This window comes from Schistocerca cancellata, chromosome 10 (assembly GCF_023864275.1).
Source record: "Schistocerca cancellata isolate TAMUIC-IGC-003103 chromosome 10, iqSchCanc2.1, whole genome shotgun sequence".
Classification (NCBI taxonomy): Eukaryota; Metazoa; Arthropoda; class Insecta; order Orthoptera; family Acrididae; genus Schistocerca; species Schistocerca cancellata.
The window spans coordinates 90,709,720-90,736,401 of record NC_064635.1 but is presented as its reverse complement, the minus strand read 5'-3'; the positions used below and the strand labels follow the sequence as shown (position 1 = coordinate 90,736,401).

At 37.2% G+C, this 26,682-nt stretch overlaps 1 protein-coding gene across 12 annotated transcripts in view; it reads left to right on the top strand.

The window, feature by feature from the left end:
- LOC126106495 (speckle-type POZ protein-like) overlaps positions 1-26,682 on the top strand; it is a 131,088-nt gene that overhangs the window by 14,435 nt on the left and 89,971 nt on the right. For 10 of the 12 annotated variants that reach the window (XM_049912809.1, XM_049912810.1, XM_049912804.1 and 7 more), the window contains one exon: positions 19,610-19,664. The exons of the other annotated variants lie outside the window; for them this stretch is intronic. In XM_049912809.1, the coding sequence (XP_049768766.1) occupies positions 19,624-19,664 (41 nt within the window). In that variant the 5' untranslated portion in view covers positions 19,610-19,623. The remainder of the gene's footprint in view (positions 1-19,609; positions 19,665-26,682) is intronic. 12 annotated transcript variants of the gene reach the window in all.

Here is a 26,682-nt window from a genome sequence, read left to right as displayed (position 1 = left end):
TTGTTAAATTTAATATACTTAGGTTTTCATTGCCAACACAAAGCATATTGTATGGCTCACCACATAGCAGGCAACTGTTCAAAAAAATTTTCAGTGACACATGTAAAGTAACACAGTAGAGTCTAGGCACCAGTTATGACCATCTTAAGGACAATTTAAGGTTTGTTATAGGAAAAAAGTTTACAATTTTTTTCAAAAAATAATATCTATTGTTTCAAGGTATGTATATTACTTTTGGTCACATTTGAATATCTATAGCCAGTCATTTCCCAGCTTTTGGCCACTGCATAGTATAATAAATTTAATGTAACAGTATTATGAAAAGGAAAGTTGCTGCCATATAGTGGAGATGCTGAGTTGCAGATAGGCACAACAAAAAGCTCACAAATAAAGCTGTGGGCCAGTAAGGCCTTTGTCAAAAACACACACACACACACACACACACACACACACACACACACACACACACTCTCTACTGCAGTCTAAGGCAACTGAAGCTACAGTGCAGTTGTGGGGGGGTGTCTGTTTTTGATGAAGGCCTTACTGGCCGAAAACTTCATTTTTGACTGTTTTTGTTTTGCCTATCTGCAACCCAACATGTCCGCTGTACGGTGAGCAGCAACTGTCCTTTCCATAATTTTGCATTAAATTGTTATATTTTCATAATTTGTATTGCACATTTTACTGTATTACAAGGATGAGATGCTCAGGCAAGACTATTAGTTATGTTTATTTTGATATACCAGAAATATTTTAAATAAACAAACCAAATCTGTGTTATAGATGTTTTGCATAAATTTTTAAACTTGGCCGAAGCAGAACACAAATATGTCTTTACTTACGACCACGAGTGTGCTCATAACAAGAAACCATGACTGAATGTGGATCTGTTCATGGCCATAGAAGTTTATGTTTTTGGTTTGTTGCCATATTTAACTTGTAACAAATGGAACTATGATACTTAACCTTGCTTCACAACTCATTACGTATCTTCTGGTGTTTCATTTAAATATGTAGAAAGTGAAAAACTGAGTATGGGTTATTTAAAGAAAGACTCTACGAAACTCAAATTCTTCAACACAGACCTTCCCACAAAATTGTGACTCCAAGCAAAGAAATGCTTCCATATCTAATTCAGAGGCACTTTTCATATTGTTTATAATAAGCTGTTGTAAGATCGGCTGGCATTCAAAAGAAGCTTAAAAATTCACTAATTACATCGAAGTATGGTAGTGGCCAAAACTGGAACCTTGTCCCTGGATATCACCAAAATATTGATCCCCATATTCTTTTCATCAGAATTAGAAGAAATTTTTCAGGAGTCAGATAACTAATTTATTATCATGAGTGACTGTCCTTTATATCAAAGAATTAAACCATTTTGAGAAACTTACTGGTGCACAAAATAAGTTGGTCGGAACGTGTGCAGGCAGCGCAGTAGGGGAGGCATCAGTGGTAGTGGTGGGAGGAGCTCTGTTGTGAACAACCAGAATGCTGTAGGGGAGGAGCAGTTTGATAGCTTGTAATGACTGATTTTATGGGTCTCATAAATTACCTTTTGTACAGTTGTGTTCTTGTAACATACGACGTATGATTATTCTTACAAAATGCTCAAAGGTGTATGAATTCCTAATGGACCAAACTGCTGATGTCATCAGTCCCTAGATGTACACACTACTTAAACTAACTTATGCTAAGAACAGCACACACACCCATACCTGAGGGAGGACTCAAACCTCCGGCGGAAGGGGCCACGCAATCCGTGATGTGGTGCCCCAAACTGCATTATTCTTACAATCTGGACAGTATATACCCGTAACAACTAATGTGGGATGTACATAATTATTTATAAAATACATTACATTTTTACAATATGTAATGTTACTCAATACATAGTAATTTGCAATACCAGTGTCTAGAAAGTACGATTTTATGAATTGACATTATCTATGATTGATTTACACGATTGGTGTGATACAGCAATTGGATACAGTACTAATTCACTTTCTCTTAATATGGTACATATATATATGAACATGTATTTTGTGTAACTTGTAAGCTTGAGAAAGCAGCACACTGGATTCAACATTGCATTCGCAATGTCTACTACAGTGCTGCAATCCATACTAGTCCAAAGTCATCAGACTTCCACCAATTCCTCTTCTCCCAGAATAGTACTGGATTATGTAGAGGATTGTACAGTGTCTCAAAGTGATGTGGCTGATGGGGTGGTAGAATCTGTGCTGATGGGGTGGTAGAATCTGTAGAAATTGAATAACTGATTATTCATATGATTTTGAAACGCATCCTTGTTGGTTTTTGAACACACTCTGTAAGTTGATTTCTGAATGAATCATAAGTTGATTTTTGAATGCGTGCATAGTGTAGGTGATGTCTATCAGGATAATCCTAGTCGCATCTAGAAATAGACTTTCCTGCAGGCAAAAGGGGACCAGGCTATACGAGCTGCGTGGAGTAAAGCCGAACGAGTGAATGCCAATCACTGTCTGATTATAGTTTATTGGGTTTGCAAATGATCAGCGTTGTTATAATTACTAGGGAAATCCATAGATTCAGACTACCAGAGTGGAAATAAACGACTAACAGGAATAGCAGGTAAGAAAGATAGCGCATTATCTTCTCGTTGTGTCCAAGTAAATGAAATTTTGTCAAATTTTTGGACAGATTGCTACACTAGTAAGGGCCAGTTGTACAGTCCCAGGGGTTTTCTTCCCTGAGTTTCGTTTTCTAAAGTGCCGGGAAATTCTTCGCCCGTGTATAAAAACATAACCATTAAAAGGATTGATAAGTTTTACAGTTCCGAGAGAATATACACTGTCACTTAATAATATGGAAAAATTGTTTTCATCCGGGAAAAATGTATTTTTAACCAGAAAATCCGGGAATTTTTTTTTTTTTTTTCTGTGTCCACGTATACACCCTGAATTTATTTTAAGATTACCTTATTGATTGACATAAATGTAAGCTCACCAGACAAAAAGTTAGTCACCTGTAGAATCATTACAGGCATCATTTAATACCGTGTAATTCCACCCGTGGACTTGGTAATTGCCTGGATTCGGTTAGGGAAGTGAGTCAACAAGGTTGCACAGGCTTGTCACATCCAGGTTTAAGCCTTTCGTTCTGGATTTGATCATGCAATTCCATCAAATTGCTGGGATGCTGATGTCAGCGTTTCACCTGCTGTTCCAGTGTGTGCTGGTCCATGTTCGTGGTCACCTCGGTGATTAGAAAAAAATTCTTAAATATTCCAGACCCACTTGGGGCTTCCATCTGACCTGGCACTCAGGATGAAATGCTTCATTTGGCCTTTAGTGCACTCAATGACACGCGTCTTTTGAAATGTTATTTGTCAGACCACATTATGTTCCACCAGTCAGTTAATCATATGTTTGATGATTTCTAACCCACTGAAGGCACAAAGCTTTATTCACCTGTGTGAGCAATGGCTTCCTGCATGGTGAAGGCCTCCAAATGTTCATTGTCTGCAGTTCCCGTATAATGTTCCCTCACTAACAGGTTGGAATTGACCTTCATTCACTGCTTGTAGTAATTCCTTTCAGGTTTGGAAGTTATTGTGATTCACAAGCCGTGAAATGCATCTGTGATTCATTTCGGGATCGCTTTTTGTGCAACATTCTGACTTTTTTGTGGTAACGTGAGTTACACCAGTGCTTGTATACATGTTGAATCCCTTTTGCCGCTTTGTCATGTCCTTACATTTACCCATGTTTATGTACAGCGTCCACTTTAAACACAAGTGGCTCACTGATCACTACTTCCTTATGCCGTGTAGAGGCAGAGTGCGTGGTTGAGCACATGATTAAATTGTTGCACTATCTGTAAAGGCTTAATAATTCATCTGTGCATGCACACTGAGGTGACATTTTAATTTTTTGTCCAGTGAGCTTAATAAGGATTGTTCTGGCATAAACTAAGTAATTCAGGAGTAAAAGCGACAGGACACCAAATAGCAGAAGTGTTGTCGTCAAAAGGCACACACGAAAGAGGGAGTGAGAAGACTTTCTAGCTTTTGGGATAAATCCTTTAACGAGCTACGATACAAAGTGTGCGCACGAATTCTCTCTCTCTCTCTCTCTCTCTCTCTCTCTCTCTCTCTCTCTCTGGTCCTACATTGTGCTGGATGGAGACATGGACTCACAATGTCAGGATTATTACATTGCAGTTATTATTGTGAGTGGTCCCCTTTACTCCTAAATTATTTATTGACATTTTTAAATGTTCTGTTGCCTGCTAGCCAAAGTGCACATTTTATGAAAAAGTAATTTTCCTGTGCTGGACTGTCAGTACTTATTTAATAAACACTTCATTTCATTGGCAGTTAGCTATTTTCCTGCCCTTGAGCATTATCAGATGGCACAACAGAAAAAAAAACTTTCTCAACAGTTTGCAGTCTGCAGAGCAGTGTGGAAACATCAAAATATAATGGCGTGCCATATTCCTATAAGGTGCTCTAATATACAGAGTGTTACAAAAAGGTACAGTCAAACTTTCAGGAAACATTCCTCACACACAAATAAAGAAAAGATGTTATGTGGACATGTGTCTGAAAACGCTTAATTTCCATGTTAGAGCTCATTTTAGTTTTGTCAGTATGTACTGTACTTCCTCGATTCACCGCCATGATTTCATACGGGATACTCTACTTGTGCTGCTAGAACATGTGACTTTACAAGTACGACACAACATGTGGTTCATGCACGATGAAGCTCCTGCACATTTCAGTCGAGGTGTTCGTACGCTTCTCAACAACCGATTCGGTGACCGATGGATTGGTAGAGGCGGACCAATTCCATGGCCTCCACGCTCTCCTGACCTCAACCCTCTTGACTTTCATTTATGGGGGCATTTGAAAGCTCTTGTCTATGCAACCCTGGTACCAAATGTAGAGACTCTTCGTGCTCGTATCGTGGACGGCTGTGATACAATACGCCATTCTCCAGGGCTGCATCAGTGCATCAGGGATTCCATGCGACGGAGGGTGGATGCATGTATCCTCGCTAACGGAGGACATTTTGAACATTTCCTGTAACAAAGTGTTTGAAGTCACGCTGGAGCGTTCTGTTGCTGTGTGTTTCCATTCCATGATTAATGTGATTTGAAGAGAAGTAATAAAATGAGCTCTAACATGGAAAGTAAGCGTTTCCGGACACATGTCCACACAACATATTTTCTTTCTTTTTGTGTGAGGAATTTTTCCTGAAAGTTTGGCTGTACCTTTTTGTAACACCCTGTATAATCACTTATGTAATGTTCATTCAACACACTTATCAATTTAGTCGTTGCATCAGCATGAAGACCACATTACCGTAGGTCAGATATTTGTGTATTCATCCCTTGAATCTAGATCTGCTCAATGTACAAGGGATATTAAAGTATCCCTACAAGACTATACACATTAATTGAACTTTTACTCACAAGTTTCCACTAAGAAGTAATGTTTTACAGTATTTTATTAATCTGTAATTTTTAAAAGTACAATCTTAATTTGTGCTGCAGTTTTTTTTCTCTAGATACTCCATTACTGTATAGAATCAGTGTTTGAAGAAATGGTGTGCCAGTTACTCATACCAGATACAGAGATTCTCATCAGGGATTTTGTAATGTTACTCCATTCATCAGGAATATGTGACATTACCACAAGCTTTAAAAAATAGGGTGTGAATTTCAACAGATTGACTTGCAGAAGCATTTCTGTGAGATATTGTTCAACAGCGCCCAAGAAGGCAAAATTAGGCAATTGCCAGTGAAATAACGTGTATGTGAAACAGTCTCGTTCTGGAAAACGAATTTGACCTCATTTAAAAAAAAATTATTTTAGTTGACAGCATAAACTTAGACCATTAATATAATTGACTTACTAAGGTTTTAAGCTCCCATTGTCTTATTTTTCATGTTTGCAAACTAAACTTGGTTTCCAGAAAATTGGCACCTTGTTCTAAAATACAAAATTTTTCTCGCATTCATCGATTCAATCCAAACATGTTTTAACATCTTTATAGCACATTCTATGGTTCTCATTTGTTTCTTAACCCTCATTAAATTAGGTTGTGCAGCCTGTACTGCTGTTCTGTATTTTAGGGTTTTGACAGGATTATTTTTTGACATTGTGTGTTTTGTTGGCTTCAATTAGGCACACTGTTCTCATTTCTTCTTTTGTCACTTCACTCTAACCTCGTAGTGCAGGTGTTAAAACAAAGGATACACAATGTGACAAAAATGTTAGATGCCATCAAAGCCATAAAATTCATTGGGAAAATCTGTACAGTCGAACCTTAAATTATTGCGAGTTAAGAAATAAACGAGACCCACAGAAGATGAGATGTATGTGTTGAAACATTTAAGGGTCATAAAGATAAGAAGAAAGAACCATTGTAGTTGACATCTGCTTCCATACTACCTAAACGATGCCAGAAGTCCTCACATTGTATATGGGTTGCAGCAAGAATGTCTGCTTAAATGCACGTTTGTGCACTGTAATCTGTCTAATCTTGTCATTGCAGTTCATTTGGGAGCAATACATGGGGACCTGTAGCGTATTAGTTTTTTCATTTGTTAGTGGTTCTTGGAGTTTATAAGCAGCCTTTCGTGGAATAGTTGATGTCTGTCTCAAACATTTGCCAGTTACGAATTCTCAGGATTTCTGCAACACTCTCTCGTGCGTTAAATGGTGAAACTGAAGCAAGTTTATCGAGGGAGTGTGGTGTACCCGAAGAAACAGTGTGTGGGTAAAAGAAGAGAATAAACTTAGAAAATGTATAAATCAGTTGAAAGTGATGTGGGAATGGACACAAAAGGACTAAACTGGGAAATGACAGTGAGCTTGACGAATGCCTTTATGGGTGGTTTCTAATAAAGGCCAGTTAATTAAAGCTTGAGCTTTAAGAAATCACTTTGCTTTACACGGCAACAAAGATTTATAGCTTCAGGCGGGTGTTTTTCAAGATGGAAATGTCTCCGTGGAATTCACCAAACGACTGTTGTGACAGTGAATTTGCTTCAGTTTCTTAAACTTCCACACAAGTAATGATAAATGAAAATTTAAATGATCCTAAAGTATAAATTTATTTACATTGAATTAACAATCGCAGGTTCTTAAACATCAGTTATGGATAAGCTTAATCTGATCATTATCTGTGTAATTGTGATGAAAAGGCACTTTATTATTGATTGCTTCCAACCAGAATTCCTAGTGCAAGAAAATCAAATTTTAAAATACTTGGTATTTGAAAGCCAAACAATGGAAAATCCAGATTGGAATATAACAGTATTATGAAAAGAATCATTGCTACTGACCATGTAGCGGAGATGCCGAGTCGCAGATAAGCACAACAAAGAGACTGTCTGAAAATGAGCTTTTGGTCAAACACACACACACACACACACACACACACTCACACACACTCACTCTGGCCACTGAAGCTGCTGGTGGCAACAGCCAGTTTTTGTAATATTATTATTATTGTTATTATTATTATTATTATTTGAAAGTGTGTTGATTATATGAGTGTTATTCCATGTGTTACTGAAGTTTAAAAACTGTGTTTAAAGTGCTGCTTATGGTTAATATATCTCAACTGAGAGGAAAGAGAAGTTGTTACTGCTGTTCGCCGCCCTGCCCCCCGTATTACCCAACTCACCATTAATTTATAAGGATGACACTATCTTTTCTCCCCATACCTGGAATTCTCTGGAACCCCACCTCCCACCCCCTCCCCTCTAGTTTGAGTGGCTGCCCTGATATAAATCGGGTCGCCATAACCTGAAACCTCTTAGCCCGAGATGTTTCAAGTATATAAACCTGTCATCATTGCAATTTACTTACGGTCATTCGAAGAATGCTTGGATGACGTGTGACATTTTCACCAATTCGTTTCAAGAATAGTTTGTTCTGTCAGTGAGAAAGCACCTACAATCACTTAAGCAGAGAGAAGCGGCTCTACTAATCCTCGATCATTGTCCAGATCATTCACCTGCTAATTGTATTGCAGTGAGAAGATGGAATAATAAAAACTTAGTTTTTTTTCCAAAAAACACCATGACATGAATTCATTTGCTGGACCAGGGCATCATGTGACCATTTAAGGCTCATTATTGCTGTGAACTGCTCACTTAAGCAGTGAATTTGGATGAGAAAATGGAAATACATCTTAAGAGTGTTGCAATCTCAGTATTCATGGCATGGAAAAGTATCAGTCTGACCACTATTAGAAATTGCTGGAACAAGTGCCTCATTGAAGAAACTGCAAGAAAATGTGACAGATTTTGTGTCGAAGACTTGAACTGTTGAGTAGTCATCATCAATGAAGAACAGATTTTGGAGATCGTAGATGACAAGGACATTATTGATTCTGTTCCCAATGACAGTAGTAGAACAGTCGAGGATGAGGATGATGCAGCTGAAGAAGGAAGTATAGATGATGATCCCAGTACATGTGAATATTGGATAATATAAAGAAAGTGATTACATGGATGGAGTGACAAAATGAACCAAACCAAATTGAGTTGTTGCACCTGACGAACGTAAAACAATACCCAATAATCTGCTTGAAATGTCCTGTCAAAGAAGGCTAACTGCATAGTCCATATCATTTCAGGCAGGAATTTTCATTTTCTCAAAAAAAATTTCTGCTCCAAGATACAGCCCTCCAAAGATGGCACTGCGGATACCATTTTCAAGATGCTGTATCTCTTGAACAGTTCTAGATATTTGGTTGTTTTTTTTATTATTTTAAAGATAATTGCTTTGTGATTTCAAAGAAATCCTTCATTTGGACTTATCTGCCAAAGTCCTTTTACTATAGCATTCTGAACTTTTTATAATTTATGAAAAAACTGTAATCCATAAAATTTTGATTTTTCTTTTTTTTCTGTTGATTGGTACCATATAGTTTTGCATTCCCTGAAAACGAGAGCTTCCACTTTTAGGTTGAACAGGTTTAATAAAAAATTGAAATTTTTGCCATGTATGAATCATGTTTTATTATCACATAACAGGCTCATAAAAATCAAGACCTAGCCTTATTTAACATGATTTTAGTTTTGAATGATGAGTAAGGGACTCATTTTTCAAGCATTTTAAATGATTCCAAAATGTATGTGAAAGGTCAAAAGACTTAATGCTTTCAATTTATACAACTTCTGTGCTCTCTGTTTTATACTAAAATTAGCCAGTCAATGAACTAAGTGTGTTCCACTGCTTCAGTATCTTCCTTTGATAGAGCGATGCCTTCCTGTTGATCCAAGAGGAACTGGAGCACTTACAATGTTCAAAACATTTTGAACAGGAAGTGAGTACTGATGGTGTTGTTGCTGTCCTTCAGCTGGAAACCTATAACCTGCAGCTGGTCCATGCAGTAGCATAAAGTTCACTACAGTTTTACTTAACTCATAAGTGGTGTCCATAATCTCTGCAATCCACCAGTCACAGTCATACACACACGCCACAAATATCCCCCTTTTCAGATTGTGAATCTGAATATTATCCTGCTGTTTCTGAGGTATTGGCCAATCAAACACAATTTCTTCTTTCTTGCTCTTTAAAGTGTGTGCAGTATGAGTTTGCCCATCACTTTGAGTCCAAAAATGTGTCTTCCGAATTTCTTTCACAGTAAGGACCGTTCTTTTTTCTGCTCACGGAATTCATCGATTTCCTCTTTGGACAAAAGAATGAGGGCTGTGGTTGTGTAAGATTTCACGACCCTTGTAAAATCTTCAGCATTCTGAATTGCAGCTGTATTTGGTCTGGAAATGTTGTTTTGTAGCATGGTGCTTCAGCAGGCAACCTACACCATTACAAGGCCCCTTCCCGTGACCATTAGTGCTATGTTCCCATTCAGTTTGCACAAGTGACTTACTCAATTCAAACAGTTGGTAATGACTAGGAGCACCATCAGATATAATGACGATCTTCTCTGCCCATGTTTGCAGTTGAAGAATTTTGTACATTGCTCGCAAAGCATGTGCTGAGTCATGTTCTGTGTCATCACTTACAGTTGCAACACTTGTGGTCTTGTTTTGAAAATATGTCACACTTGAAAAAATTGAAACCATGTTATTACTCTAATGATATCCTTGTACTTCTTGTGGGAATATTACCGACCAGTTTGGCAAAATTACAGTGAAGGGCCAAACATAGTTCTTCAGCCTGTACACACCCTTCCACTTTTTCAATGTGTTGTTGTAGCAATTTCTTCAGATGCTGGTGTTCTACTGCTTTCATTGACCATTCACCAAGTTTATCAGTGAAACTGTTGAAGGCAACAGTTTTCTTAATTAGTTTATTTTCCTCCCATGTCGCATATGTAATTTCTGCGGAGTTGTCTGATATGTCTTCCAGGTCTTCTGTAAAGACAGCCCTTTACTTCTTTCTTGAAGCATAGAGCTTATGACTTGACTTCACTGACCATGGTTTCTTAACAGGACTAACACCAACCTCTGTAGTTGACTGATTCAGGGTATTTAATTGTCCCTCTATTGATGCAAAGTCTGCATCATCTGCACCATGGGAGGCTTCACCTTGTCCAGATACTATTATTGTTGTTATTCTGTCAAAACATTTAGAACACAAAAGGTCGTCACTGGAAACATCTTCACTTTGAAACAGTCTTGAATTGAGAACACTTCTTCCCAACCTGAACATAGTATGTTTTTTTGTCTTATATACCACCCTCTTATGGATATGTAAATAGTCTGCACACTTCACTCTCCTCTGGCCTCAGTCAAGACATTTCAACAGTCCTTTTCACAAAACACACTGCAAATGCGTCAACTGGCAAATTCCACACGAAAACACAGATTTCTCCGGATGGTCTCAGATTTCTTAGAAACCTCTTCAGTAAACAAATCAGCACTGAACAAGTACAATACAGAAACCTGCAATGAACAACCATGACAAAGAAACTGACGAACTGCAACAAAGACAATAGAAATAATCATTTTAACAAAGAAATTAGTAAGAAACAAATTCAGTTGAGACATACAATACCCTTGAAAGTTAAAAAATGATTTTTTTAAAAATAAAATCTGGCCATCTTAAAAGTGGAAGCTCTCCTTTACAGAGAATATAGTACTACATGGTACTAATAAACAGAAAAAAATCAAACTTGTTTGGATTGGCATTTTTGAAGTAAAAAAAATCTGTAAATTATAAAAAAATTCAAAAGGCGACAGTAAAAGAACTTTGAGAGATATGTCCAAACCATTGTAATTATGAAACAATTATCTTTTAAATAAAAAAAAACTATCAAAATATCTAAAACATTTATAGATATACAGCATTCTAAAAAAAATTCCAAAATTTGCATCTTCAAACTGGTGTTCGCAGTGTCATCTTTGGGGCCTGTATCACGGGGCAGGAATTTTTTTTTTTTTTTTTTTTTGGAGAAAACAAAAAGTTGTGTTTCTTACTTACTCCTGAATTTTAACATATGCTAAATTCAATAAAATCAGAGACTATGAAGTTACCCTGCTTGAAGTGATACGGATTATGCCCAACCCAATTCTTTAAGGCATTAGACTAATGATGTGCTGTAGCATGCAGGCACTGTTATAAATTATCATACTGTGCTTGCTAGTGTACTTTAGTGTATTGACTCGTGTTACTGTTTGGTCGACTTTTGAGTGAAGTTTGTCTAATTATTGTGCCTTGTTTGGTAAGTTTTTGAAATGTTTTACTTCTAATACTCTTAAATTTAAGTACACTATGTATAATATTGCATTATGTATTTTTCTTTCCACTCATAGTTTGCCATAACACGGCTCACTCTCGACGTATTGAGTGTATGCTCTAACTCTTTGAGGGGCAGGTAAACACCACTAAAATTTACCCTAGTGGGGCAAGAAAATTTATTTGCAAATTTCAAATTTCTTTTACTTGTAACACATTTGTTTTATTGTCTTGACATGTTTTATACATTGAGTTTGTAAAAATTCACTCAAACAACAACAAAATATTAACATTAAATGTGGTCACAACAGGTAACCACCACCCCATTACAGTATAAAAATTCGATATTTGGTGGTTGAACTTTGAAATAACTAGTTTTTATTTTCGTGGTATCTCTTGAAATAGTTCTTGCCTGCTCTCAGACACAAAGGTACTTTGCACACTGAACACATCCAAACTGTTCACACTATATTTTTCTTTGAACTGCAAACTGCACTTCTTCTAGATGATGGGGTTGTCAGGTTCGGTAGATGCCGCTATGGATTACCTTAGACCAGACATTTCAAGTAACTTCCATAATATGAATTTGACCCTCACTACCCCAACAGAAATAATGTCCATCATAAAATCTTTAAAATCAAAAACATCTAGTGGGTATGATGAAATATCAACAAAGTTAATTAAAGAATGTGATTCTGAGCTAAGTAACATATTAAGCTATCTGTGTAACCAGTCGTTTATCAGTGGAATATTTCCTGAATGGCTGAAATATGCTGAAGTTAAACCACTGTTTAAGAAGGGAGATAAAGAAATAGCATCAAATTTCCGTCCAATTTCACTGTTGCCAGCATTCTCAAAAATTTTCGAAAAAGTAATGTACAGTCGTCTTTATAACCATCTTATCTCAAATAACATACTGTCAAAGTCACAGTTTGTATTTCTAAAAGGTTCTGATATTGAGAAGGCTATCTACACTTACAGTGAAAATTTACTTAATTCATTAGACAAAAAATTGCAGGCAACTGGTATATTTTGTGATCTGTCAAAGACTGTGTCAATCACAATATCCTTTTAAGTAAACTAGAATATTATAGTGTAACAGGAAATGCTGCAAAATGGTTCAAATCTTATATCTCTGGCAGGAAACAAAGGGTGTTATTAGGAAAGAGACATGTATCAAGCTATCAGGCATCATCCAACTGGGAGCTAATTACATGTGGGGTCCCACAAGGTTCCATTTTGGGGCCCTTACTTTTCCTTGTGTATATCAATGACCTTTCATCAGTAACATTACCAGATGCCAAGTTTGTTTTGTTTGCCGATGATACAAACATTGCAATAAATAGCAAATCAAGTGTAGTCTTAGAAAGATCAGCCAATAAAATATTTGTGTACATTAATCACTGGTTCCTAGCCAATTCTTTGCCACTAAACTTTGAAAAAACACACTACATGCAGTTCAGAACTTGTAAGGGGTGTCCCAAGAGTATATGTCTAACATATGATGACAAGAAGATAGAAGAGGTGGACAGTGTTAAATTCTTGGGATTACAGCTTGATAATAAATTCAACTGGGAGGAGCACACCACAGAACTGCTGAAGCGTCTTAACAAATCTCTGTTTGCAATGCGAATTTTGTCAGACATAGGGGATATAAAAATGAAAAAGCTGGCATACTATGCTTACTTTCATTCCATAATGTCATATGGGATTATTTTTTGGGGTAATTCATCAAGCCAAGCTAAAGTTTTCCGGGCACAAAAACGTGCAGTAAGAATTATATGTGGTGTGAACTCAAGAACATCCTGCAGAAGCCTGTTTAGGGAACTAGGGATACTACCGTATTTACTCGAATCTAAGCCGCACTCGAATCTAAGCCGCACCTGAAAAATGAGATTCGAAATAAAGGAAAAAAAAAATTCCCAAATCTAAGCCGCACCTGAAATTTGAGACTCAATATTCAAGGGGAGAGAAAAGTTTTAGGCCGCACCCCCAAATCGAAACAAAGTTGGTCCATTGTAATATGAGACACAATTTAGGCCGAATGAATGACGATACAGCTACAGTAGTTTGGTTCGACTTGTAAGCTTAGCAGTTAAGCTTTACCATATAGCCATTGCTATGCGTCAGGCGCTCCGTCCGTATTTACACGGATACTCTTCCTTTTTCACGTGCTTCGTCTAGTTTGAATTGATTGCTTATTTTGCTTTGATCTGATAAGTGCCGTTTTCTGTGTTATAGGTGTTTACGTCAGTCACTCTAAGCTGAAAATGCATTACTATATTGTGTCATGCATTGTTTGTCGCATTCTGATCGTGCGTGTTTACGGCCTGTCGCTGCTCGTGGCATGGCTTGCTTTTGTGCACGCTACCGCCGCCTACAATTAAAAAAAGAGAGGAATCGTCTCATTAGCGAAGCAATGGCAAGAGACTGCTATTTGTAGTTACTTACACTGCTGCTTTCTTTGATAATGATCAACAAGAACCAAATAATAGACTGCGTATGATAGAACATGTTCTGAACGAGAGTTTGGCGAAATTTTTTCTCCGTTTGAAAGTCTTTGCGGCCGCTTCTTTAGTACATCAAATTCTGCACAGAAATTAGTCATCTTCGATTTAAAAATCTAGTCAGTTGCCGTGCTTCATTTCTGACTGTATCACTATTAGGCATAAGAGTAATACGAATATAAACATGACACGATACGTATATTCTTCCGCGTTTGCTGTTGTCTCACTCTAGTTTCGTAGTTTATTAGGCAGACAGGATTTAAATGAGATAGAAACAAACACGAAAGAATACATGACAAAATGTTTATATTCGTATTATTCTTTTGGTGAAGAGAATACTGCATGTGATTCACATTTCATCAGGTTCCTATTAGCAACCATCTCTTCTCACAGGTAGGAAAAAATTCAGAACGTAGAATTGGCCATATTGACAAAAATCCCAGTCTTGCCAGTCGGACTTTCGTAGTACATTGAAATTCTGCTACATTCGAAGATGAACAATACGGAATTTGTATTTACTTCATTGGATAATTTATGAAAATGCAGTGGTCGAAACTCGGGCGGAGAGAAAAAATCTCGTCTTCCAATTATTTTTTTTAATTTTATTTACTGACGCAGATGTTTTGGCGCCAGTATTTATCTTTGTGCCTACAAAGGATGCCAGTGTAGCGCTACATATATATGCGATGGCAGAAGTTAATTGTGGCAGCACCTACCAACATTTTTCAGAACTTCCGCTTGCTTTGCACTCGATTCTAAGCCGCAGGCGGTTTTTTGAATTACAAAAACTGGAAAAAAAGTGCGGCTTAGATTCGAGTAAATACGGTAACTACAGCTTCCCAATATATTTATTCCTTAATGAAATTTGTCATTAAAAATATATCACTTTTTCAAACCAACAGCTCAATTCATGGAATCAATACTAGAAATAAGAATAATCTTCACAAGGATTTAAAGTCACTTAGTCTTGTACAAAAAGGTGTGCATTATTCAGGAACACACATTTTCAATAACTTGCCAGCAGCCATAAAAAGCTTAACAACCAATGAAATTCAGTTTAAGAGAAGCCTAAAGGATTTATTGGTGGCCAACTCCTTCTACTCCATTGATGAATTTCTTAGTAAAACCAACTGATTTGTATATAAGTACAACATAACTTCTGCACAATTTCAGTGCAGTAATGTGTTCACTGAAAATTTGTGTGTCTGTGTGTGTGTGTGTGTGTGTGTGTGTGTGTGGTTGTGTGTAAGTATAATCTAACTTCTGCACCATTTCAGTGCAGTAATGTGTTCATTGTAAATAAGTATTTCAGTAGTTGTATTACATGTTTATTACCTTATAAATAAATAATAAACTTTTTTATTTTAAATTCAGTACATTAGTATTTGTAAAATGACTCTTAGTGTTCATTAAAAAATGACGATCATTCCACTTGGGACCTGTGGAATGGTACATTAGCTTATTTGTTTTAGTTGTAAAGATTTGTCATGTATTGTTTTTCTGACATGTTCCACATCCTGGAGGACCTCCTCACTACGGATCAATTGGAATGAAAGTAAATCTAATCTAATCTAATGAGTGAATTGGTTGATGTTTACTGATTTCGTGGCGAATACTTTCGTCTACCAATGGTTTGTGTGATTTGATATGAGTTGCTGTGCTACTTTGGGATACAGAAGCAAAATTAGCTGCCACTGAAACTATTTTTGGAGCCAACAAGATTTTGTACACCTCTCTACGGAAGTCTTTATTGGAGAACTGCTCCATTTCGATTTCTTTGTGCATAATGAACGCGTTTGTAACACTGTAGTCTAAAAAGTGGATTAACAATCTCATCCACCATTTCTTGCTTTTTCTGTCAATAGCGTAGTCTGCCTTTAGACGATCAAAATTATCCACATAGTTCATACTGGAATTGTAGCCTTTCAATGCAATTGGACAAGTGATATTGGTTATTGTTCCATCTTTTATTTTTCGAGTTGCTATGGACACATCTGATGGTGAATGACATGTTGAAATCAAGTTGACTACCCTGTTATCTTTCCATCTATAGATTACTATGCCATCATTGCTTATTTTGTAATCGAATTCCCCTCTAATCCTGTTCCTTTTCCTCCTTGAGTTTTGGTATGTTTTTCCTTCAGGGATTTATTGTTCCACAAGCGTACACACCATTGGATTTTAGGTCCTTGAACAGATCATATGATGTAAAATAATTGTCCATGAAAATAATATGATTCTTTCCATGAAGACCACTGGTTAAATTTAGAACCACACGACTGCACACAAGACTAGAACTCGAACAGCTAGTCGTGAATGTGGGGTCATTTCCATCAGTGCCATCACTGTCAACACTGCTGTCACTAGAAGGCATTTCTTCAAATAAAATTCGGTAACATTCATCCTCAGTTATTCCTTTTCGGCTAGACATATTCGATGGGGACGAAGAAAATACACTGGATGGAGCAGAAGGGCGGTGGTTAGCTGGACTAACCACACAGAAATTTGTCAGTAAAATATGGAAAATTCTATTTCAATTTAAAGTTACATTACATAAAGACTTATACGTGTTCAACACATAAATATAAGCAATTACTTACCAAAAATAGTTGTATAACGAAGAGCTACAGAGAATACTGCACGCCGCTTCCAAGAACAGTGCTAACAATGAAGTAGTATCAACTATTGTTCTGAATACGTGGCAAAAATTCGCCCAGATGACCTGCACTGCCATCTAGCGGCATTTTAGGCAACAATTAGCTGGTTGGCAGAGAGACTACTGGCCCCTGAGTGGTAAAGGGAGAAAATATTATGTGGTTAGCCACAGTGACCACCGCCAATTGAAACCGTCTACGTATGTGGTTCGTTACAGATTTGCCTGCCCTTCAAAGAGCTAACACAGGAATAAAGCGTGTTTCCCGTCAACCACGTTACATCGGACGTCTACTGTATATATTTTCCATTCTTCACAAGCAAATTCAATGCTTATCTGCTCTTGTTATCTTCTGGTTGTGTAGGTGATATTTTTCCAAAAATCTTGATGGTGTGTCTCCAGTTTCAGATTGTACACACCAAACAGAGTAGTCATTTGGTTGCCACTTACTCCAATGAGTTTAGACATTCTGGTGGAGTGTTATCTATCCCTCCATATAAGCTCCATTTTTTTTTTTTTCTTCTATCATGTGAGTGGGGAACAGTACTTACTATCTCGAGTACTACGGTACAAGCACTATGCCTCTCTCTGGCTGAATACAAGAGACCAGATCAACATACATGAAGAATTTCAACAAAAGCCTAAGTGAAACATGTTGAATAACAGTGGGATGTGTGAAACCCATGCCCCTACCAAAGCTAGATTCTAGGTTGCTGGTTGAGGGAATCCCAGCTCCCAAAGAACATCTCACGAATTCAAAAGAGACTCAGCCGGAGATCCTGTGAAAGATTCTTCAACATGACCATTGAAGAGCTGCCACCTGACTGTTCACCAGCACAGGTAGTGCCTGGTGACTCCACAACAAACTGGAAAACATGGAGAACCCTGTAATGCATAAGAACATGGTGGCCCCAGTGAAAGCAAACATTATCAAGTTGGGTTATGATAATGAGGATGATAAGTTTACTGTGGTGCTGTGCAAGACATGAAACACTCCTGGTTGTCCCAATTTTCGCTACAGATGCAACCTCGACAATCTATGGTTAGTCACGAAAGAAGCCCTTGACGTGGCCCAAATTCTGGGCTCAGAAGAATGCAATTTGGTTCCTGGATGGAGAAAAAGTAAAATAAGTTCTATTGTGTGATGAGACACTTCCTCCTCTTTCTGGAGAACTTTGATGTACTTCTTCTCACCATCCACTTCCTCCTGTGCAGTTAACAGTGTAGTTCCCCTAGTACTCTTAATGTTAGTATAGTGAAAATTATTGGCCTTATAACACATTGTAGGTGTTCTCACGAAGTCAGTTTTATATCTGATGATTTCACACCATTTAGAAAACTGTTTTAGAGTTGTAGCTGCTAATAAGTCCTGGAACCAGTAAGAAAGCTGGTCTGATATTCAGTAAGTGTATCAAATGTATTGCAGAACAGAGAATAAGATAATTCTTATGTCATCAGCAGTTTCCCTGACACTTGTCCTTCACTTGGAATGACTGCCTGTGTGGTTCTTTTGACATAACTTAAGACAGTTCCTTTGTTACTATGAATTTGAGCTCATGATTACACTGTTAGAAAATACCAAACCCAAACAAATCAGAAGAAAAAAGGAAGGGAGAGAACATGGGGAAAATACGAAGGTTGGAACTTCGGTAGTGGCAAATATTTAATTAAAACTTATACCAAATAAATATATGTTTCAAAAGTTTTTCTGTCTTTCAGAATGGTCACCATTATTGTGTATAACCTGTTGCCAGTGATGTGCAACTTGGAGGAGACCTCAGTGCCCATGGTGCCGACAATTGAAGTGAAGCAGTCTGTTGCGCTAGAGATCTCTATAATAGCTCTGAAGTGAATGTGATGATGTGCTTCCTTCGATTTAGAAATCAAGTCAAAGTCACAGGACTTAAGTCTGAGGATTTTGCTGGGTGGTACAGCACTCTCCAGCCCCCATTGGTCAAAAATATCAGTCACAACTTGGGCCATATGCAACTGAGCACTGTCCTGCAGAAAGTGTCACTGCTTTGTACTCTTACGCTGTTCATTTTTGGAATGCAGCCTGCAACCATTTTAGAGAAAGATATAGCATCGGTTTGTGCAGTACCCACATTTTTGGAATGCAGCCTGCAACCATCTTAGAGAAAGAAATGGCGACAGTTTGTGCAGGACCTAGCCAACATTTTGCAGGACAGTTCCCAGATGCATACAGTGCACAAAGTTACTGATTTGTTTGATTAGTGGGGCTGGGAAGTGCTGTATCAGCCACCACACTCCCTGGACGTAAAAAGCCTTGAGAGTTCAACTTGATGAGATGAAGGAAGAACTTTGTGGCATTTGCTCAGAACTGATAGTGTTTCATTGGGCAATAGACCACTCCACTTGATCTGTCGACACAACTGGCAACGGATAACATACAATACTGGTGACTACTTTGAGGGACAGTAAAATGTTGAAACATGTATTTATTTTATATAACTTGCAAATAAATTGTCACCACTATTGAAGTTCTAATCCTTGTATTTCAGGCACATAGTTATCTGTATTTCACTGATAAAGTTTTATCTATTGCAACTAAAAGACAGTGCAGATTTATATTGTTTGTTTTAATGTTTAAGTATCACCGGCGGCATTTGGTTGCTTTTGAGTGCCCTCAAGCAAACTGTCTTACTCTTGCATTTTGAGCATGATACAAAGATTTCATGAAAACTTTAAAAACTAGTTATGGTTTTTGTTTTGTCACAGGATCTCTATGAGAAATGTCTCAAGAACAGAGGACTCTGCGAAGGGCAGTCAGACAGTGAGTGTAACATATATATTTTGAAACTCTTTAAATCAAAAGTTCTGTCTCCAAAACACATTGTGTAAAGATTATCTAGATATTCCCAAGGGTAACCCTTCTGCTGGTTGTCATTTAATAATTCATTTCACATTTTATGGTTGTGTTTGGCCTAGAGCAGTCTTGCATAAATTACCAATAGTAGTATGGTGCCTGTCCTTTGAAGAGAGATTGCTTTGTTGGATACAAAACATTGGCAAATGCTTGTTCCCTTGTATCACAGCCAGATAGTTTAGAAAATTCATTTGTTTATTGAATTTTTATGTATTTCACACCACATTCAAAAGTTAATGTTCAAAAAATGGCTACAGCTTTTACCATGATTCTTGTGATGGATCCTTCTTTTTTTTGCACGATCTGCCTACCTCTTTGTTATTGGCTTGCATGTGCAATCACAAAATTGTTGTGCTATGTCAGTCCTCTTCCTCTTTTTTCACCTGTAGTAACCCCTTATAGTTTGTGCATGCCACTAGAGAGATTAGTATTTTGGACAATAGCAGATGTAAACCTGCACTTACGCTCTTCTCCCACTTGGATTTCCATGGGACCTGTGGTAATAATCTCAGGTGCCAAGACAGCTGTGAACTGTGTGAACATTAGAGTGGACCACCTGTGCCCCTATATGCTCAATTACTTCCATGACGACATCTTCCAGCTGTATAACTGTGTGTCTCAGAAGGCTAGAGTCTTGCTCAATGGTTTGAGGGTAGTGAACTCACATTGATGTCTTGGGCAACAATTTTGCCTCACAGCCCAATGGGACATGTTTGCTATGCTGCCAGGTGTCAACTCTTTGCCCATATGGTAATTGAGTGACTTGGATGTATGCATATGGTGCCAAAGATCTATGGAAACCTACTGTGGACTTGTTGAATCCATACCATGCAGAATCGTTGCTGTATTACATTCCCAAGGGTGACCAGTGGGCTATTAAGCAGTTAGTCATAATCTTTTGACTTATCGGTGGCTTTATATATTTCAGTATGATTAAGTATCAATCACTGTGTGTGTAAAAAAAATCCCATAGCTTAAGGCAATCAAGTAATTGGCGAGCATGTTTCCATATTTTTCTCAGAGAAAGTGTACTGTAACTGTAAAATTCACTCTTTCCATATCACAGGGAAAGGTTGCAGTATAATATGTGTTGTGTGCAAAGAAGTATACTAAATTTTATGATTGTGTAGCAAAAATCCAAATTGTGATTATGTAGAAAATTTATGTCGTTAAGTATTAGAATAGTGTTTCCAAGTGATGTGTGGTTCAGCTTGTAAGAAATGTGCTGGATGACAGCCCTCTTGAAATACTTTGAATTAAATATGATGCTTATATCAAATAGAAAACATCCAGCAGTATCAAATCACAGTGGTAGCGGTACACCTCTGAGATCTGTAGCATTGTTGAAATATCTAGGGCTAAGACAGTGATCACTGTGCATATGCCCCGAGACACCTTGGAAAACTGGGGAAAATGTGGAAATTTTCTCATATGGGGGAAACCCGGGAACCTCTTACAATTCCATAAATTTCTTCATTGTTTTAAGTTTACAATTAAATTTTTGTAATTTTGACTTGTAAGAACTGATAGTCTTAAAGAATTGTACTTGATCCTACTACTGCAAAATAGTACTTGAACAGTAAAACATAAAACCTTAATTGCAAGAAAATGCGCCATTTACAACACCACCACCAAACTGCACTCTAAAGCATTTGCCAATAGCAAAATGTTAAGACAAAGACTATGAAATACTTCGTTACAACAAACTGCTTTCAATGAGTTTGGTGTCCCAAGTGTTCACGTTTCTGACAGGTCACGGTAAAATATTGTGAACGGTGGTTTGAGAAGCATTACTTTCAAAGGAAATTTCCTTTCTTTGCAGGATAAATTGGGTTACACATGAGAATGTACGATGAATTTCTTAAATCTTGGAGTGTTTGACTCTCATTCAAAACCTGGCACTTTGTGAACAAGCCTCTTTGAAAACTTTCAGGCTCAGAAGACCAGCCATTTATGCCATTATTTAAAATTTTACTAGCACATTTGTGTTTGATATACCTTGAAGGGCGATACATGCTTTAAAAAAAAGATTAAAGGTTAGTTTTTCATATTTGTTTTCATTCTTTCCTAGATTGCAAATTAGGCAAAATGATGGCAAAACATATAATTATCCTAGGGGACAAAAGTGCAAGGTTAGCTGTTGAGCAGTTTTACGTGTAATTTGCTTTTCTGTGGAAAAGTTGAAGTACTTGGTCTAAGATGTATTCAGCTAGCTAACCCTCAAAATGTTCAGTACATAACAGTGAAATTTGTAAGTGTGCTTGTTAGAAATATTCAGCTGCTGCAATTTAAGCTGTGCCATATATCCTGGCAAACCACACCCTAGGAAAAAACAGCAAAACATTTTTGACGTGTGATATTGTGTGTCAAAGCTTAGCTGTACTGTATGTATATTAACTTGAACCATTAACTGTGCCTATTTGTGGGTTCACACTACTTAACAGTAACATTGCTATTGGCTGACTAAAGACTACATCGCATGTCCTTTGCTCTGAATGTTTCTTGTCACTGGTTGGTGAGATTACATGACATGAGCTGTGATTGGCTGACAAAAGTGCATTGCAGTCTCTATTTCAGTGTTTTGGAAGCTATTGTGCGGTATTTGGTTTAATTCATATTTGTACTTTTGCAGTATGAAAATATACACTGTACAAGTTGCCAAGCGATAAAGATCTTTCCAAATCGCACTTTTTTTGTTTTGTTTTTTGTTTAATTTACTAAATTGTTGGGAAGTTCAATGCTGGTATATAAAACCTTCACCATTCAAGGGATTGATAAGTTTTACAGCTCCAAGGGAAAGTATATTGCAACTTAACATGGAGAAAATGTACTTCCACCCCTGGGAATTGTGTTTTTCATCCAGAAAAAGGTGTATTTTCACCTGGAAAACACTGTTTTTAATCGGGAGATCTGGGGAAAAAATCCAGGATACCCTCCCCGCACCCCCACACCAGTGGCGTATATACCTGAGTAATAGGAAATTAAATGGGGTAAACATGAATCAGTTGTAGAGAAGAAAAACAGGAGACCAAGATTTGTTGTATGTTCTGGATAACGGTGGTGCCTCATGTACAAGATTCTTGTGCAACCATTTCTAGAGTAGCTTATGGGCTCCCTATCAAGTAGGCTTGCTAGGCTCATGGAGATCAAATGAAAATCTTATGAAAAATTAGAATTTTTTCCTCACTGAACAGAGCTGTTAGTTCAGATCACAGATATTCAGGGAACATTGTCCACCATTCTATCTCCATTGTACACTGTGATCGAAAAGTCGTGCACAAGAAAAATAAATGTACCATAAACTGGGTATACTTTGACCGCTGTTATTACTTTTACCACATGTATAGCTGTCTGCTCACTCTCCGGTTGGTGTTTTGTATATACTGCTTAGTGGTAAAGTTTCACCATCATATGCTACATGGTGCCACGTAGTCTCTATTTTCTTGTATGACGGTTTGTGAAACTGTTACAACCTGCTTCATTTGTAATTGTTGATGTATGTACAACTAACAAAAACAAATATCAATTATATATTGCCCAAATTGCAATCTGTTGTCGTTCAAGCAGTGATCCAAGTACAACGTATAATGTTAAATATTTCCAGAAATAATGAATGAAGTTTGTTTTGCCACAAGTGGTAGATATTGACTCAAGAAATGAAAAATAGATAACCTTAGTTCTAACTGCACAGGAAGTTTTGAAACAAGGCTTTAACTTCAACATGATTAATTTGAAGTTACTATGCTCAACCAAATTTAGACCTGTATGTGTGATACTCCATCCTGGTACCTCTCATTAAGTTCTGTAATTTTGGTAATGGATCACACTGTTTGATTTACGTAGCATACTAGGTTTTCCTTTATATAAGGCATAGTAAGGCACTTAAGATTGGTGTGTTTATATCTGAGTTTCATCGTGTTTTTGAAATAGTGACTGCAAGTCGAATGGTAGTTGACAGTAGTGGTAGAAGTATAGGCGGTTAGTGTATGCTAACTTTGAGCACCTATCATTTTTTCCATTACTCTCTCTGCATTTTACAAAATGTATTGTAGTAATTGGTATGTAATCCCTTCATACAATCTCCTATGGTCACTACCATAAATTTCACAGAAGTTTAAAAAAGTCATGATAATCAAATTTTAATCTGAAAATTGGTCACAATGTACGTAGTTTATGGTATATGTAAATAAGAGTCGTACTGCATTCATTTGACCAGCGACTGCAAGATATTACTACAAGTATTACCACCAATGAGAAAGACACCAAAGTATAGGGTACAGGTCATATACTATCTTCCGTATTGCACAGTTCATTGCTTGATAAACATTGTTTTTGCAAAAGCAAAGAGTTTTCGTTGTTGAACAATATTTGGCCAGTCATTTGTATTCATGTATTGTGTGTGCCTTTCGTGGGAGATTTCCAGATGCCACTGTGCCAAACAGTTCAACAACAATGAGATTAATCAACTGTTCCCAAGAATGCAGCAGACAAGAAGAGAACTGCGACTGGCATTTGAGGAATGTGATACTGCATTCACATTCAAAAAGTTTGAGACTATGATCTTCCAGTCTTTAGATTTCATATGGTAGTACTCAGAAAGCGATACAGAAGCTAAAATATCAAGCATATCTTGTACATAGTGTGCAGGAATTGAAGACACTGGATAAAGAAAAGTGTCTAGCATACTGTACGTGGTTTTGCTCAGTTGTTGACATCCATGGAATCGCAGAACTATACTGTTTTTTCTTCATTGATGAGTGGTTCCACCTTAATCGATACATGAATCATAAAAACACGAGAATGTGGTCAACTGAAATTCCACCTACCTTTCATGAAAACACCTTGCACTTTCAGGAAATGGGAGTTTGCTGTGCCCCTCCCATTTTCGAATAGTGGGCCTTATTCTCTTTGTCTTGTGTACCACGACATCGTTCCACAGTTCATTTTTCTTCTTGATGCCGATGAATGTTCCTGTTGATTGCGACAGGATAGTGCGTGCTACTTTGCCGCCATATTGATATACCTAGATAGTTGGTCTATGCATGCCTCTGTTTAAAAAGAGTGGCTCAATGAAGTCCTAGGGGGCAAGCTGTATACATCTGTATTCATGCCCAGCAGTTAAATTCGCAAATAATATTGTATATGTGATCCTGCGGTCAAATAGTGTATACGTTGCTAGAAATGTGAATTAATAAAATAACCAGAAATAAAATGAATAATTAGTGAAAAGGGTTTTATTCTATCATACAAAACTAATGTAGACACCACCAGAAAACTATGTTGAATAATATTTATTAAAGTGACTGATATCAGATAGATGGAGAGTGATGTTGCAGTTACCAGTTATAAAACAGCCAGAAAGATAACCTTATTAAAATGTAATTGAGTTACTTTAAAAGAATGGTAGCAGAATCCCCAAACTTAAGTAGTCATCCAAAATGCGCAAAACTGCGTCCGTTTCATTATCTCAATAAATGAAATATTTGCCAGCTCAAAATAATTCAGAGCTCAGCATGACAATTTATACATTGACACTCGAGAAATAAAGAGTAGGCAGTAATGCTCTGTCTCATTTTAATTCCGAAATGCATGTGGAAAAAGTTAAAAATTCTGAACTGGATCACAGTCAGACTTTGCGGAAGTTAAAGTATTCTAGCTGTTGTACATGGGCAAATATCACACATTACCTCAAGCAGGTCTGACTTCTTCCAGATCTTGATGTAAAGTGCACCGAGCAGCTCTTTTGAGTGCACCACTTACAAAGTGTCCGTTTTCACTTGGTTACAATAGTGTTTCATCACTGCCTAATTTTCATTGGCTGGAAGGCCATCCCCACCAAATCTACACTGTTCTTGTGTTCTACAGGTGTGGTTTAACTCAGCTTGATCACTTTCTTCAAGGAACTTAACAAATTATAACAATATTTAATAAAAGGCACATGGTAAACATATGGTCATACTCAGGTCATTTACAATAAGTATAAATAATATTTTGTTCATATATAAATAAGCAATCATTCTTGCACATGTGTGTTCACTTTAAATGACAATAAAATGTTCTTACAGATTAGTTAAACACTTACTTTGGCTTGCTTGACAGAAGCATTATTTTGCACTCGTTTTCAATTATGGTGTCAACTAATACATGCAATTGACCACTTGAAAATTCAAATGGCTTTTAATATAAGCTGTAATAATCATTTCGATAAAGTTACTGGCAAAAATAGTGAACTATTCATTAAATAACTACACAAGTCATTCACGCCTGCATATAGTGGCTATGTTATTGTGAAGAACAAAATATTCTGATAGGTATTTGCATAATGAAAAAAATATGAAAATTTGATAAATATGATAAATAATGACAGCTGTAGTCCTATGCTATGATCATCAGAGACATTGTTTGCTGAAATATCATTAAGCATTTAAAAGTTGTTAATTCCAAAGTTTAATGTGAAGATATTTGTTACTCCAAATTATTAACTTTCATAGTTTCTAAGATACTTGAAAATATTACTGTTTCATTGGATGTGCCTCAGTTTTCCGAGATCACAGATGTACCGTATTTACTCGAATCTAAGCCGCACCTGAAATTTGCGACTCGAAATTCAAGGGGAGAGAAAAGTTTTAGGCTGCACCTCCAAATCAAAACAAAGTTGGTCCATTGTAATAGGTCCATTGTAATATGAGACACAATTTAGGTCGAATGAATGACGATACAGCTACAGTAGTTTGGTTCGAGTCGTAAGCTTAGCAGTCAAGCTTTACCAGGTACACACGGCTATGCGTCAGGCGCTCCGTCCATATTTATATGGGTACCCTTCATTTTTCACGTGCTACGCCTGGTTTGAATCGATTGCTTATTTTGCTTTGATCTGATAAGTGCCGTTTTCTTTGTTATAAGTGTTTACGCCACTCTAAGCTGA